At 41.5% G+C, this 16,726-nt stretch overlaps 1 protein-coding gene across 4 annotated transcripts in view; it reads left to right on the top strand.

The window, feature by feature from the left end:
* Positions 1 to 9,840, top strand: part of DAB2 (DAB adaptor protein 2) — a 49,471-nt gene extending 39,631 nt beyond the window's left edge. For 3 of the 4 annotated variants that reach the window (XM_039244275.1, XM_039244272.1, XM_039244273.1), the window contains 5 exons: positions 348 to 510; positions 4,321 to 4,953; positions 5,504 to 5,613; positions 6,217 to 6,284; positions 8,066 to 9,833. In XM_039244275.1, the coding sequence (XP_039100206.1) occupies positions 348 to 510; positions 4,321 to 4,953; positions 5,504 to 5,613; positions 6,217 to 6,279 (969 nt within the window). In that variant the 3' untranslated portion in view covers positions 6,280 to 6,284; positions 8,066 to 9,833. Of the gene's footprint in view, positions 1 to 347; positions 511 to 4,320; positions 4,954 to 5,503; positions 5,614 to 6,216; positions 6,285 to 8,065 lie in introns of all 4 variants that reach the window. The other variant, XM_039244274.1, reaches the window with a different exon arrangement.
* Positions 9,841 to 16,726: the final 6,886 nt, after the last annotated feature.

Raw genomic sequence — 16,726 nt, 5'->3', positions numbered from 1 at the left:
AAAAAAAAAGTTGGTTACTTATTTATTTATAGTTGCCCTTTCTTCCCCAGCTTTAAGCTTTTAGCTGACAAGGAGACCAGACAGATACAAATGTGTAAAAGAGTAAAATAGATTTAACCTTGAGAGTCCTCTTTATATCAGTCACCAAGACCCAATATCCTGTCCATTGCAGGGATCTGTCTTTTTCGGGGTGGGGGATGGAGGGTGGTTGGCTTTTTGTAGTAGTTTATCAGTAAAAGGAAAAGCTTTTCTTTTTGTGGTTCCTAAATTTGAGGGAATAGAATAAGAGAATAAAGCTGTCTCGCTGTTACTGAGTAACTCTTGTGTCTCCCTCTCTGCCCTATCAGTCTCCAGCAAAGGACTTGCTTGCATCAGACATCTTTACCCCTCCCGTCTCAGAACCTCCAGGTCAGACATCACCTACAAAACAATCTGCAACCCTACAGACCAACCCTCTGGATCTCTTCCAAACAAATGCTTCTGCCCCATTGGGGTCCCTTGCGAGTCTAGGTAGGTGCCTAGAGATCGACTTAGATTTGCTCTTGCTTTCACTCATCAGATTATAATGCACGGGGGAAGGAACTTCAGATCCATCGAGGTTCCAGGGACATAAGAGCCAAGCATCCGGAGGAGACTTTCACCCATTTTTACCTCTGTACCTGCCCCCATTTGGTACTCTTGAACTGTAACTGAAGTTTGGCTCCTGGAGTTGGCATGTGAGAAGAAATCCATGATCAATATTGCACTTACCTGAGCCGAGTGGCAATGGCTTACAGAAGACATCTATAAGGGATTCTGAAGCTCATCCAGCTTCATTGGAGAAACGTAGAGCTGAGAGAGTCTTGTCTATGATCTGGTTCAGAAAAACTGGTGACACGAATGTCTGCCATGTAATTTGCCATTACAAGATCAAAGCCCTAGCTCCTCTTAAACTGATGTGCTTCTTGGATGCGATATCCTTACCCCCGAGACGGATAGAGGTTAAGTCCAACGCAAGAGTAAGGCATAGAATGAAAGTCTCATGGTCTTAGCCCAGCTCTGTTCCTGGGCATACAGTGTGTATGAGACAGTCTCTGAATACTTAAGCCTTAGCTGCTCCTTGTCCATATTTTGACTCACTGAGTGACTTAATAGAGTTAGAAGGCAAGTGCTAGAAAGCTGAAGCTGGAAAGAACACAGAGATAAGGGAAGAGATGGGATGTTATCAGATGCCCAGGATGTGCTGGGGCTCCTTCATAAATGTGAGCCTCTGAGCCACTCTGAAGCAAGACACTGGGAGAGGCCACTTGGCTGAGGACCGGTCTTGCCGTTCTTTGCCCACAGCCTCCAGTTCTTTTCTGCCTCCGTGGTACCGTCTTCAGAGACCCAAACAATAGCCTTTGCTGTCCTGCTGGGGAGTCTCTTTGATTTTCTGCTTCTTGGCACCCCCACAAGTTCCAAACAGACTCTGTCTTGGGAGGAGGTTGGGGAACTATGGATGAAGAGGGACTCTCTTCCCCATTTTGTAGTATTTGACCAGGGCCCTTGGTTGTCTCTGCCTCCTACAGAGTCAGTTATCAGGACCCTATTTTGTTGTTGTTGTTTCTTCTGCTGCTTTCTTGAAAAGGAAAATATTCCCATTTTGTCACATTAAATGTGTTTCATCATATCTGGAGTATGGTGGCAAGAGGGGGTTGTTACCAACTGCTGAGTGGCTGAAGTCAGTGTGGGTGTGAGAAACCAACTTGCTACAAGTCTCTGCTTGCACTTATTCCATCAAGACTCTCCCGCAAAACTCGATGGCTCTTGGGGGTGCCCCCTTTTTGGCATTGCTCCTTTTCCTGTCCCCCAAGTGGAGCTGGCTGGTGCTTTTCCCCATAGAAAAGCACCACTGCCTGCGACTAGATCCCATCACAGAGCTTTGCAGGCTAATATCAATGCCCTGAAGAATTTTTACAGCCAATATTTAACAAGTCAGCTCGAAAATACAGCTGGACCCTATAACTGTTAATTTATTCAGACGAAGTGAAGCTTTTTGGCTAGGTGCCCTTGTTGAGGCCGTGGGGTATACAACTGCAGAATACTGATGATTCTTCCAAGTTTGGACATGGGACTCAGACTGAGCTCTACAGTGTAGCCCCTGTCCCTTCGCAGGGATCCTCAGCCAAACCATGGAAGGTTGTAGGTCTGGCTTCCGCTAGACCCAGCTGGGGGACTGTCTCTTCTGGAGAGCTGGGGGTGGGGAGAGGGTGTTGTAGAAAGCTGAGCCTTCAGCTTTGACTAGCCACCCTGCGTTTTAATCTAGCATCAGAAGGTAATAAAATTAACTTCTTATACCCACACTCTTTTTCCTTACCTCTTGCCTCCACTTTTCTCCAGCAGAGCCTTAACTGTCTTGGAAACACAATGCATGGAATCTACCACATGGGAATGAAGGCTGGCATTCACATAGACTGGGAAAGCCTTTAATTCCTGGCAAATACAATATTTTTCTCTTTAACCACCTCCACTCCCGCTAATGCCATCTATGACTAAAGCCACACACTTTACTGAGGAGAAGAAAGTCCTCCAAACATGAAAAATGATAAAATGCTACCCAATTTGTATGTTCTTTAGTGTAAATGAAGTCTAATTTCTATAGCCACAAAATGAGTATTTGAATTAATTTCCATTAAAAAAAATAGTCCTGTCCCTCAATGCCAAGGAGGCAGAACAGAAGAATAGGGTGATGGATTTGGAGATGGTATAACTGGATTTTAGTCTCACTGGATTTTAGTCTGTATTGTTACACCCTGTGAGCTTCCCAATTTTGATAATATTCTTGTACCCAGTTCCCTAACCTAAAACATAAGCATGTTAATTTAGTAAGATGGCTTTTTCTGAAACCTACCACTGTCTGGGCATACCATACAAACTTCAGAGCCAGATGGCCAGCACTCATGATGATACAGTTGAGTCAAGTAACATCAATCTCCAATACTAAGAAAGTTCAGGATAGAATATCTTGCTTGTTACATCAGCCCCTGAACATCAGTTTCAAAATATTTCTCACTCTAGAAACAAAAACATTCCTAACCCAAGTTAGGAGTTTGGAGGCCTTTTCTTAGTTTAGTTAGAAAACTTTCATAACTAAAGAATACTCTACTCCAGAGCTCAAAGCTAGTAGATTTTGAGAGCAGAGCATCATTCACATACAGGTATGAGGCTGAATTTAGATTTTTTGTTTGTGGTGGCAGTTTAACTGGGGCATTAATATCCTTGGGAAGAGACAGGAGAGAAAATGCCCTACATATTACAACAAGATGTAGGGAATCAGTTTCTCCAGAAGAGGGGGAAGATATTGCAGAGAGCTGTATTTTAATAATTTCACCAGGTCTTAATCCACATGGCGAAGACGCTAGAGAAGGAGTCATTCCTCCCCAAGGATTAGATGCCTGGACACAGGCAATTAGTTACCTCCGAAGGTATAGGGTTTGTTGTTGCTGTTGTTGTTGTTGTTTTTTAGGGGATATTTTGTTTTGTTTTGCTTCATGTTGTCTTCTCTCCCTCCCTCCTTCTTTTAAGTATTCTGTTCTGACTTCTGGGAAGGTTTAGTGAGTGACACATGGCAGGAAACACTTTTATTTGAAACAGCTTTCCCAAGATAACCAGCCTTTCCTCCATTTATATGTATAAGAGTCTTAAACTGTCTTGGCATCAACCAAATTTTATCATCCTTTTATATAGCTGTGTCAACCTTGGCAGCATTTAAAAGCAAGGAAACTGAGATGGTTTCTTCAGGATTGCAAGCATGTTGAGGCCTAATATACATGAGTGATAGCTGGTTTCCATAAGACTCCAGACAGGAGCTGGCTGCCAAATGAAAAGATCAAATCAGTGACTCAGAGTACCCAATGGATTATTTTAATTAACTAGTTCATAATCAGCATGGTTTGTTTATATAACTGTATTCACTCAACAAATAACATTCATGCTATTGACAGGCTGTGTCCAAGCTGTTTGAAATGTATCAGTATGATAAGCACTCATTTTTTGATGACTAAGTCCTTATGGATTGTATTACTCTTATAATGAGAAAAGTTTAAAAAGCTGTGGTAGAAAGAAAGGGCTTCAAAATGCAACCAATATTTGCTTACCAGCTATCTTGCATTAGCTACTTAATCTGTAGAGTAATCTTATCTCTTGGGGCCTTTATTTCCATGTCAGCTTTAAGGCTTAAGAAAGGTGTTTGCCGCGTAGATGCCCTGTAAATGCCCCCCAGAGAGTTGTGCTTTCTGAAACTCAAGAATTGTCTTCAAGTATGTGTCCTAATAAGTCCTTTCTTTCTCCTGCTTTCTTCAGGTGGTATACCAGTTAGCCCCCCTCAGGCAGGACCATGGAACCCAACATCTTTAGTCTTCAATCAGCCCACGTCTGTGGTCCCGGGAGCCATGATGAGCGGTCAGCCTTCAGGATTCAGTCAGCCAGTTGTTTTTACCACAAGCCCAGGTGTTCCAGGTTGGAACCAGCCTTCATCCTTTGCAGCCTCAACTTCCCCTCCAGCCCCTGTTGTTTGGGGCCCATCAGCTTCTGTGTCACCCAATACCTGGTCATCAACAAGCCCTCTGGGGAACCCTTTCCAGAGCAATATTTTTCCAGCTTCTGCTATGTCTGCTCAGTCTCCTCCTATGCTCTCCTCTCTCCTGGTCACTCCTCCTCAACCACCTCCCAGAACTGGCCCTCCAAAGGACATCTCCAGTGATGCCTTCACTGCCTTGGACCCACTTGGGGATAAAGAAGTCAAAGAAGTGAAAGAAATGTTTAAGGACTTCCAACTTCGGCAGCCACCTGCTGTGCCTGCAAGGAAGGGAGAGCAGACTTCCTCTGGGACTTCAAGTGCCTTCTCCAGTTATTTCAACAGCAAAGTAGGCATTCCTCAGGAGAATGCAGACCATGATGACTTCGATGCTAATCAACTGTTGAAAAAAATCAATGGTAAGCTACCCACTTCTTTGTCTACTGTACCAACAAGCATTTCCACTGTCATATAGGTCCAGAGAGTCCCTTAGAAGAACCCTCCCCCACACACTAAGAGCCTTACTCTTGCTTTCTTTGGTCATCAGTGTTATGGAGACAACTTGACCAGTTAACTTTATGGAGAGAATGGTTTGCCTTAGCTCTTTTTAAGGGCTGGCCCAATGCTGCCCTCTTGTGACAATTCCTAAAAGGGCTGCCAAGAGCTATTGAAATTCAGTGGGTTGTGGCACCTGGAAGGCTGTAAAACAGAGCCTCAACCATACTCCACAGCCTTAAGTGAGGGAATTCTGAATCTCTTCCGCTTCAGGTAAACATGCATGGCCCCCTCTTCTGATTATTTTGCCTGTAATAATCACTGGGAGTCTTCCTATTTGGTGGTGGTTTTTGTTCCATCATGTGAATTTCAAATGTATGGAACTTAGTTTCTAAGATAAGCCTGACTGGGGGACTTTTGCCTATATTTGGGGAGAGCTTGTCTACTGACTACTTGGCCTTTTTTGCCTTCTAGAACCACCAAAGCCAACTCCCAGACAGGGTTCCCTGCCAATTACCAAATCTGCTGACAATGCATTTGAGAACCCTTTCTCTAAAGATTCTTTCAGTTCATCACAAGCCTCTGTAAGTATTTAACTGTTTGGAGCTGTTGCTCCAAAGTACATGTCACATAGAGCTACTGTGTTGTGAATTAACCTCGTTTGTATAAAAACTCTTTGATAGTAAAGGATATTTAAATAAGCTTTGTCATTGAGAACCATCACAGTGAAAACATCAGCTCAAACTGTGGAAAGATTATGTTTACAGGAGCTACTATCCTGAGTTTGAGAAATGAATATCATATAGAAAAAGTCTTTTGTATCTCACTTAGCCTGGCTCATAAAAGCACTGTGGGAGAAAATTGAGCCAAAATGATACTATCTTTAAAAATCTTTCAAAGATTTAAGCTCCTGATTTCCCACTCACTGTCTTTGTCTCATAAAAACAGTACCTTTCATTTGGGAGAGGCAAACATAATTCACCTGAATTTTAATTTCTGTATAAATAATAAATATGCATCACCAGTTACAATCAGGCAAACACAAATCATTGCAGACCCATATAATAACTCATTTGTCTGTGACCTAAGTGATTTTTAAAGGAATTTGAGAAACCTTAATTGTAGGGATTTTTTTTTCCTTAATAACTGTAATGAAACCTATTGACTGAATGGTTTTATCTTCATAGATGGCTTCTCAATCCACATCTCCTGATGTATATAGGGATCCTTTTGGAAATCCTTTTGCCTAACTTCTGTAAGTAGAAGATCTTATTAAGCTTAGGTTTGGTAAGAAAGCATGGCACAGAGGATAAGGGTGAAATCGTAATTTTAGAATTGGTACAAGGTTGATTATCTGTAACTTAGAAGTAATAGACATGTAAATCTGTGCTTAACTAATTCAATGATGACTAAGCTGGACACTGAAGAAAAGAATTCTTATACACATTAAAAAACAATAATAAAGGGGCACCTGGGTGGCTTAGTCGGTTGAGTGTCCGACTTCAGTTCAGGTCACGATCTCACGGTCCCACATGGAGCTCTGTGCTGACAGCTCTGAGTTTGGGGCCTGCTTCAGATTCTTTGTCTCCCTCTCCCTCTCTGCCCCTCTACCACTCATGCTCTGTCTCTGTGAATAAACCTTAAAAAAGAATAATAGTATGCCTACGGGGATATGGATTTCTATCATATCCTATGTTTTTGACATTTCAAAATAACATTTTGTATTAAAATAAAACTCATATAACACATAATACCTTTCTAGTTGTTTGGGTTTTTTTTTTTTTCTTTTTTTAACCTTCATACTGAAGTGATTGCAAAGGCATTACTTCATTTCCTAGAGAAGGTTAGAAATCTGAAGGCCTTTTGAAGCTATAGAATAGGTCAACTAGACAGATGCCAATCACATTTTCTGCCTTCCAAATCAATTTATTACTTTGTGAGAGGTCTCAAAGCTAGTCCAAAATAGTCTAAGGGTATCAAATCCAAAAGTGAGGACAGCTGCCTATGTCTCCTTGACAAGCAGCTTGGGAGCAGACTGATTGGTCTCACTAGCAGATGTCATCCTAGGTAAGTTATTAGGTGTAACCATCTTAGGCTGACACTCTGGGAGGGCTCAGCAAGGCCCTTTCTTTGTCATCAATGAATGGAAGCAACTTTGCCTGATATTAGAAGATTGAAGTTAGTGGAGGGAAGAAGACTTGTTTGCATTTCTAGGAGGGAGGACGTATCTGGTAGGGGAGAACAATAAAGAGAATGAGAGGATCCCAAACCCAGTTTTTTCAGTCTTGCCCCATCTAGGTGGGACTCCTCTATTTTCTCTTGACCCACCTAGAATTTAATTATTTTAAATGCATAAATATCTTAAGCCTGACATGAACAGTAAGATTGGCTTTATTTGCAGTTTGGATTGTTGCCCCTCACTCACTTTTTATGATTACAGTGTTTCTTAAAGCACTTTTCTATAAAATCTGCTTCAGTTCAGAACGGGCTGAGACTATTGAAAAGGCAAGTTCGTAGGCCCCACTCCAGCCCCAAGGAGTCTGGTGCTAAAGAAGAGTCCACTTTAACAAGCAGCCTGGTGATTTCTAAAGCTAATAGAGCAGTGCAGGACACTGAAGGGCTAGAAGCCTTAACAGAGGCTCATTCTCATCCTCCTCTCCACGAGAGGCAAACATGGACAAATGGAAAGGAGTAAACTGCATCGGGAGTCTAGGAAGATTGTTTGCACTAAGTTGAATTGGCTAGAGGCCTCCCTGGAGGCCCTTTCTTTCTCAGGTCATGAAGGAAGGATTGTTTTGGTCAACTTGCTAAATTTACAGTTTGGGTTCTGGGGTGGGTGAGCAGTATTATGGGAGGAAAAAATTACCATTATTGAACACTTGCGTTAATCACTTTATTACAGGTTCCACATTTATTATCTTATTTAAGCCTCTTGCTTCAGCCCTAGGAGATACTATTACTGACGTTTTAAATGATGAGTTGATATTTAATACATTGATATTAACCACAGGTCTTTTCTTCTCTACGCTTCTCTAGGAACTTGATATGCTGACTATCCAGAGGAACAAAAAGGTTGGCCTTAGTCAAAGACAAAACTAATAGCCAGACATCTTGACCTCTGTTCATGTTCCAGTTTTGACATATTAGCTGTTGCCTTATTTCTTGCTGCTTCTTCCACTTGTAAAACTTTCACTTTCTGTTTAGATTAAAGCTAAACTGAATTTATGGCTTTAAATAAATTGAGACCCTAAATTCTCTAGTTTAATGTAAATGAAGTAGTTTCCCTACTTGAACCGTTGCCTAGTGTGTTCCTAGAACCTTCTAGAACACTCACCCATGTACCCTCTGGTTGGAAGATGCAGCCACCACAACTGCATCCTCAGATGACACTGTTTTGAATAAATTTTAAAATCTTTACTGTTTCAAGTTGTTTGGGGGTTTCGTTTTACAGCATAAAACCTAAAGGTTATAGTATAGCAAGGCACCTTCTTAAATCTTGCTTCATATCAACATTTAGAGATAATTTTTAAAGCAAATTCGAAGCAAGTCCAACTTCTAGACACTTGGGAATCTGACACACTTAAGAACCCTTTAAAAATATAGCTTCTCTTTCTGAAGAAGGAGTATTCCCTCTCAAGGGTGAGACTGCTCTTTTTTTCCCAGTCTCATGCTAGATACTGCAAATGAGGGAAAAGCATCATTTGTCTCTCCTCTCCTCTTCCCTCTGATTCTTTTTCCAGTCAGTCTTGCTTCTAGGTTCATATAGCATTACTTCCCTTTCACAAGCAACAGAGTTTTATGGCGTAAAAAAAAAAAAAATCTTAATGATTCATGGATCTGAAATGTCTCTGCCTTCTCAGTAATTGCTAAACCCAGTAACTAGAGCTGCACGTGGACACAATCTCTATCCTTTTTATGGAATAGGAAGCCATCCTTTTGATCTGAAGTTCCAGAAGAGCAGTTTATTTTGGAAGAAAAACTGAACTCAACTCAGCAACGAAGAACTGTATTCTGAAGAGCAACACATCACCAAGTTCAATGTGATTGTGCCAAACATATTAGGTGCTTATTTGGGGTCATGCTAGACCTTTATCAAGTAACTGGAAAACTTTCTTGAAGCTACAGTCTCATACTTAGTAGGAAGATAAATGGTGGGGGAGGGGGAGAGAAGCTGTAAAACAAACATTTGGTGTTATCGTTGAAAATCTAATGTCTGAAGTATTTGTCTCCTCATAACCTTGGAAACTCTCCCAGTTCATTTCCAGTCATATTGTTAGCAAAGTTCTAAAGGATTTGTTCTTTCCAAAATGAGTTGCATTTTGCTATGTTTATGTTGGTTTTTTAAACGTTGTCTCTTGAGCCCTAATGTTCAGGTTCTTGTGGGCATTAACCAACCATGTAATGTTACCTTTAAGTAGAAAAGAACGATGACTGCTCAGGATCTAAGCAAGATGGTGGCCTCACGGACCTTTATTGATCAGCCCCAAGTAGTCCAAGCTGAAGTCCTGTGGTTTTATTTTTAATGATAGTAGCTGATTACGTACCGCATAATTTTTCATCTGGCTTCCTACTCAGTCATTATAAACACTGACTTAAAATAGTATTTTATATGTCCACATACCTGAATGTGCTAAACTGGAGGCAATTATTTCTAGGTAGTTGAATTTTTGAAAGTAGGAAAATTTTGAAAGTGACGATCAGCCACACAACTGTTTTGTACATACTTACTTTCTTGTGCACTTTTCTGTATGCAGATAAAGCTATAAATTTACTCATTTCAATAAACTGGAATGGCGGAATCTCATGTGTTACCATCAGTTGATTCTTCTATCTGACTCCCACTTTGAGTTGATGTGTTAGAGTCAAGGTATAAAATACATCGGTCTAAGGTGAACAAATGTTAGTATATTCTGGATTGTCAGAAAGGTGAAGAGAAAGTGGAAATCTGTGAAATAAGACCATGAGTAAATTATTGTCTGATAGGTTTCAATGCCTTTTTCTCCTCTTTCAGACCTACACACTTTCCCTTACTGGGAGTTTAATGGGAGTCTAGTGGATAAGACCCGTATCAGAGCAACCTTTACTGACATCCAATATAAAAATCATTTATTAATGAACTCTTGGTTCACACCTTCTCCCCTTTGCCTCTCCTTACTCTTTATTCAGCTGTGTTTGACCTCACCAAGACACAACTGTGTGGACTGGTGCAGGCTGGTGGAGACTACTTAGGAGAACTTCTCTATGTTTTCCGCAGACCCATGATTAGACACTTTTTGCCCTAGGACACTCTTAAACACTCTTCCCTAGTATAAAAGTTCAAGGCTCTAGTTTTTTTAAAAAAGACCTAGATCTATTAGGAAGATGACCCCAAGGCAGGCCTTGCTTCAGTATAGAAGTCTTGATCTTAAACTTTTCTAAGGATTAAGACAAACTTGGTAGCAGATGGGTGTCATTGACTGGTTTATGATTATAAGTTGTTTGATATTACTGCCTTACCTTTCCTCCGAATTGAAATGTGTCCTCTTTCTGCCAATAATGAGAGGAATATCAGAAAACACACTCCACACAAAAGCAGCTTCCAGTAAGCCACAGATGGGCCGGAGAACGCTGCTGATAAGAACATGTTGCACAAATTATCTGGCTTAACCAGATGCTCTGCAGTATGTCTAACCCACTGAGCCTTGGGCGCTGTTTCCATGTGGCTTAATCTGTAAGATCTTGCCAGCGGTTAACCCTTGTGCGTGTATACAAGGGAAGGACATTCATTTCAATGCAGTAGGAACTACTGTTGGCCAAGCAGGGAGAGGTGCTCACTGAAGTGTCTTTGCAAAGTGGAAACAGACCTCTTCTTTGTAAGTCTGTTCAGTAACAGTGGTTTTCACACCTGTATGTCAGAGGTTCAGCTTTTATGGTAACCCTGTTATACCTGGAAGAGGGTTTCTTTTAGGCATCGGATAGATGTAAGCTAAAAGCAGAACTTTAACAGCCAGCATGACCCAAATTCCTCACATAAATCTAGGCAATGCAGAGGGAGAAGGTATTGGTTTTCTTAAGATAATCTCACATCTATGAAGTGCTTTACCATTACACAACATAATTTAATTCTTCTGATATAATCCTGTGGAGTGGGATCTGTCACTCTTCCATCTCATCTGAGAATGGCATCCCTGCTTCAAAATGGTTGCAATCTGTTCCAACTCTTGAGTGGTTTCTGTGGTATTTTATTATAAAACTCTGTGTTGTGGTAAGGATATCTTTTTAGTCTGTGATTTCAAACACCACCGTCAACATATTCGCTATGGTGTCTGGAGAGAGCCAAACACAGCACAGCTCTGTGTCTTCCCCGTCCTGAAAGCAGGGAGGGGAAAGAATGGGCTAACTCAGGAGTTTTGTTGACCCTGCAATACGCTGATGAGTGAGGACTCTGACCCATGTTCCTGGAATTGGTTCACTATAAAGTCATCTAGTAAAAGACAGGAGCTCCCTAAAAGTCCCTGGTAAATATTTAAGCTATTACCATTGGAAGAAATTGCTAAATAATAAAACATCTAATTCTTGTTGGGAAACGTTGTTTTAACTAACTTTCCTCTATTAAAAATAGAAGCAAGATTCAGTTCTAAATTGATATGCCAAACTTAGACACACACAAGGCTGTGTGACAGCAGCAGCCCTGTTAACATGTCCTAATTACAGCCATGCTGATGGCCAAGGGCCAGCCATGTGTCATCTCACCTAATGAGGGAACGAGCCCCTCATTTGCCCTTGCTTTTCTGGAATTAGGTACTTAATTACTAAGCCTCCATTGTGTGCTGAAATCATACGAGTGCCAGTCTCCAAGGAGATGACAGTGCAGGCTGCTCCTAGGCAAAGAAACTGGGTCTCTGCCTTGACCAAAGATGAGGCGGTTATAAAGGATGAAAATGACCTGCTTCTGAAAGTCTCCATGACTAAGTTTTCTTCTGATATTCCTTATGGGGGGTTTCTGTCAATTCTCTTTTCATTTGGTTAACTTCAATCACTCTTCTTTCACCTTAATTGTAAGAAAGTGAAATCATTGCCATTGTAAAAGTTACCTGATGACCTGACTGGGCTAAGGCTGAGCTGCACATGGTTCTGGGATGTGTCTGAGGCTGCCGCTACCAGGTACCTACTTCCACTGACTGATCATCACAGAGCTTTTATTTGGGGGCCCCTAAGAGGAGTGTTGGCACATAGGAGTGAATGGAGAGGGAGGGAGAGGAGAATAGAAAGTTGATATGACATTTGCATCCCCACATCCCTCGCTAGCCCAAGAGATTTGTCTAGAGCCTTGATGATGGAAAGGGTAGAGCTGGAAGCAAGAGGAGTTGTCTTTTTTTTTTTTTTAATGTTTATTTATTTTGAGAGAGGGAAAGGCAGAGAAGGAGAGAAAGAGAAAATCCCAAGCAGTCTCTGCACTGACAGCACAGAGCTGGATGCAGGGCTCGAGCTCACAGACCTTGAGATCATGACCTGAGCCAAAATGGTTGGATGCTTAACTGACTGAAACACTCAGGTACCCCAGGAGTTATCTTTTGTTGATGAAAAACCCTGAGAACCTGGTTAGCCAACGTATCCATTGGTAATGAATTGGTAATGAATGGGCTACCTCAACGGAAAGGCTCACAGTGGTTAAAATTAGTAGGGGGGTATTTTTCCCACATAGAAAGTCTAGATCGATGGCTGCTGGTATTGGCTGAGCCACTCAATAAGGCCCTCAATGACACAGACTCTTTTTTAGCTCTTCACTCCAATTTTTATAGCCTTTTGGCTTTTTGTTCTTATGTTTATTGCCTAAACATAAGCCATCACAAGATGGCTTCACAGCTCCAAATATGGTGCTAGTGTTCATGGAGGGCAGAACAGGAAAAGGCAGTACAATTGAAGTCTGCTCCTTGTATCAGGTATTTAAGTTTTTCCTAAGGCTTCCCAATTACTTCACTATGTTTCATTGGCCAGAATTTGGTTACATGGCCACTGCTAGGTGCAAAGGAGGCTGGGAAATCAAGCATTTAGCTTTAACAACATCTATAGTAAAAGTAGTTAAGGAGAGATATGGTTGGCAAGTTAATATATGGAGCCCTGGGCACAATAAAAATGGAGGATCCATTGTTCACAAACCAGGAGAAAAAGTGCTATTAAACACATTAAGGCATAAACATATCTTTTCTTCTGCAATCCCTCTTATTATGACATATTTTGTTTACTATTTAATGCTGTTTTAAGTAAAAATATAAATAAAATTTTAAAGTATTATTGTGAATTTTAGTGCTAATCTTTTGCTGGTAAGTAGAATCGCTGAAATTATGCAACTCGTATTTCATAACTCAAACGTGCATGTATATTTAACATAATGTATTTCATTCCTACCAGAACAGTAGAAACACTGCATAAAACTAACTCAACTGTTTTTAATTCACTTCTTGACACATGCACATTCTACCAGTATTCTACCTTTAGTTCACTAAAGAGAAAAGAAAAATAGAGAAGCAAAGAACTATGGGTGGCTTTATCTTTTTCTTTCCTTTCTTTGTTATTATTTTCAGCATAAGCAGATGGATAATGCAGGGAAGTCACACTAGTAAGAAAGATACAATACTGTTTCTTGGTCATTTGTGTTTCTTTTTGTGTTGGTAGTTCTGGTTCAAATGGACAGTGTGACGTCTTGGGGCTGTCACTTATGCAATGCTAGGCATAACATACCTACCTTATACTCACTTTTGCTCTGAGTCACTCAAGTCCCACACATCATGAGTCCACCTGAATTCCACGTTCATGGGCAACATAAACATTATGCACAAATGGGGTGGCATAGAAGTAGGGACACAAGCCACATTGCCTCTGCTCATGTACACATTTCATTTACCGAAGTTGCTTGCAAAACAAAAGTCCAAACACAAAATTAAGAATTTCGAAGTGGCAACAATGGAGCCCTAAGCCAAAACCATGGAACCTCTCCAAGTGCTTGAACCCTGTCCTACTGCACAGGTCACATGCCCTTGAAACCTGGGCCTTGGCAACAAGGCCTTGGAAATGGGTGATGAATTAGCCAATGTGTCTCCCACATGCCTGGGTGATAGTTTAACCCAAAGTTGGCCCACCTCCAAATGCAGATCACAGCAGTCTTTGACTACATTGTACCCTCAGGGCAGGAGAGAAGCACACACATGGAAAGCATAGTCAGCAAAGCCATTGTCAAGGTATCTTGACTGGAAGGTGTAAGCTCAAGAATGCAGAGGACTAGTTTATGTAGGTTAGTACCATGAGGATTACCAGAGACAAAACAAGTTAGAAGGGGTTGGGGAACTAAAAGCCACACAGGAGGCCTGAATGCTGGCATAGCCTAACTGGAACTCAAAGGGATGTGTCATTCCAGCTGGAAGGGTATCAGGGGGGCAACTGTAGCACTCCTGAGCTCTCACCTGCAAAAGTGCCTCACAAGTCTTCATTTCACTTCATTGCAAATCCAACTGCCAAATTTGAAAGGCAATTCTGGGTTCGGGTCCACAGAAGGCCTTGAGTAACAACAGCAAATGCCTACCCGGCATTTACCACCCACAGACACTATTCTGAGCATGTTACAATAAACACTTTAATTTTCATATCAGTTCAATGAAGTGGGATGCTACTACTACCATTAATTTATAGAAGACACTGAGGCACAAAAAGAGTCAAGGAACTGCCCCAAAGTCACATAGCTAGTAAGTGACTGAGGTGTCCAGTGTCCTGGCAGTTAACCTCAAATTCACCACTTCACCACCCTATTGCCCTTCAAAACTGGTCCCATTGCCTTTATGCTGGCTTATTTTACATTCACCAAGATTATATCCCCTTCATATTACTTCTCTCCTCTTACGCTTCCTGTAACAAATATGCCTATCACGATATGCTTATGTGTATTTTTAATTAGGCAAATTGATCTCCCTTTGGGCTTTTCAAGGCACATTTTCAGAATGATTTAAGTATCACTTAAAAGTTTGAATTACCTAGTTGTTATAAATGCAACACATCAATTTAACTTCACATAGTGCATTCTGATTCAGGTATTTCCCATCCGCATGTTTAATGTAAGCTACGGGATGCTCACAATGGAAGATGGGCTGAGCACTGTTCTCCCAATTTCTTCTAGATTATAAATAGCACACCATCCCGCATCAGCTCAAAGACAGGCTAGTCGGGCGTTCCCTAGTCAACACGGAGCCCAGTTTCATTAACAGCAATACTGTTGTATATATGTTTCACAAAATCCAATATCCAATGGTATCATGTTTTTAATGAACTGGATCAAAGTTATGCGTTCATGATACAGTTTATTTTACACAGTTCTTTTTCATTCTCCCTTTGTCAGTTACTCAGGGTTTAAAAAGCCCATTGGTGGTGATGACTTTTTTCATCTTTTAATTTGACAAACACAAACCCTGTGCTATAGAAAATGGAAACTGAATAGGTAAACACAGAGCAGAGAGGTGCCTTGCAGTCCATCAACAACACACACAAAACCTCCATGACAGGGAAAAGCACAGATCAGTAAGGAGGAAAAAATGAAGGAGATGATGCCAGACCAGAAACAGGATTAAGTTCCTGAGTCAAGTCCTTCTGTAATTACCCACCGGCCCTTTCTCTAGAGAAGAAGGATTAGCAAAACATGCCTGGAGAAGAAAAAAAATTGTTTCTCAAACTGGGTCAAAAATTTGCTTACACTACACTCGAGTGGAGAGAGAAAATGTATCCACATTCTGCGTTCTTTCCTTCTTTTTTCTTTTTTCCTTTTTTCTTTCTTCCTGTCTTCCTTCCTTCCTTCCCTCCCTCCCTCCCTCCTTTCTTTCTTCTTTCCCTCCTTCCTTCCTCCCTTCCATCCTCCCTTCCTTCCTTCCTTCCTTCCTTCCTTCCTTCCTTCCTTCTCCAATCTGATCTTCCTCACAAGTCTCCAGTCTGCTGGGTGTCAATGACAACATTTAGTGAGGTCCTTCAACCCCTCCTAAAGTACTCTATTTTGACCATGTGCCCAGTTTTTCACATTTCTTCCCTTTTTCCTGCTCTTCTCCATGATAATGGTTAGTTTTGTAGAGGAAGAATATTGAGCAGGGGCCTAGATCCTCAGACAGGTCCGGGTACTGTCCTTTGGTCCTCCCAGTCTCTATAGCATATATCTCATCTACTTGGTCATGACCTTATGGGATCTGTAGCTAATACTCTTGACTGAAGAATAGGGAGTTATTCCTCTCCATGTAGCTAAAGAACAATGCCTAGTGGCTCTCCCCATGGCCTGGGCTCCCACCTTGGCCCTCCCTAACACTGGACTCCAGAGATTTGCCTCTAAGTTTCTTTGCATCTCTGCCTGACTCAAATCTAGGGCTACATTGTCCGTGATGGAGCAAACCTGCCAGCAAGATTGCCAGCTACCCTCTATCCCTCCCCAGAGCCAAGGGGGTCTTCTTGGTATCTTCTGTGGCCCACAACAGCCAAAGAAACCTAGGAAGCCAAATACTGTCCTTCCTTTGCCCAACCACACACCACAACCACTTTTGTTATGGTTTGGCTTCTCCCATACTGGGAAAGTCTAGAAGTTGCTCTCCCAGAATTCCAGATGGCAAGGAAAGAAACATCTGTCTCTGACCTCAACCTACTTACCATTCTGGCCCCATTCCTGCTGCCTAAAAGACTACTGAGGACACTCAT

Source organism: Hyaena hyaena, unplaced genomic scaffold (assembly GCF_003009895.1).
Source record: "Hyaena hyaena isolate Hyena2069 unplaced genomic scaffold, ASM300989v1 scaffold_236, whole genome shotgun sequence".
NCBI classification, from domain to species: domain Eukaryota; kingdom Metazoa; phylum Chordata; class Mammalia; order Carnivora; family Hyaenidae; genus Hyaena; species Hyaena hyaena.
The sequence above is the reverse complement of the archived record's forward strand: the minus strand, read 5'-3'. Positions and strand labels throughout refer to the sequence as shown.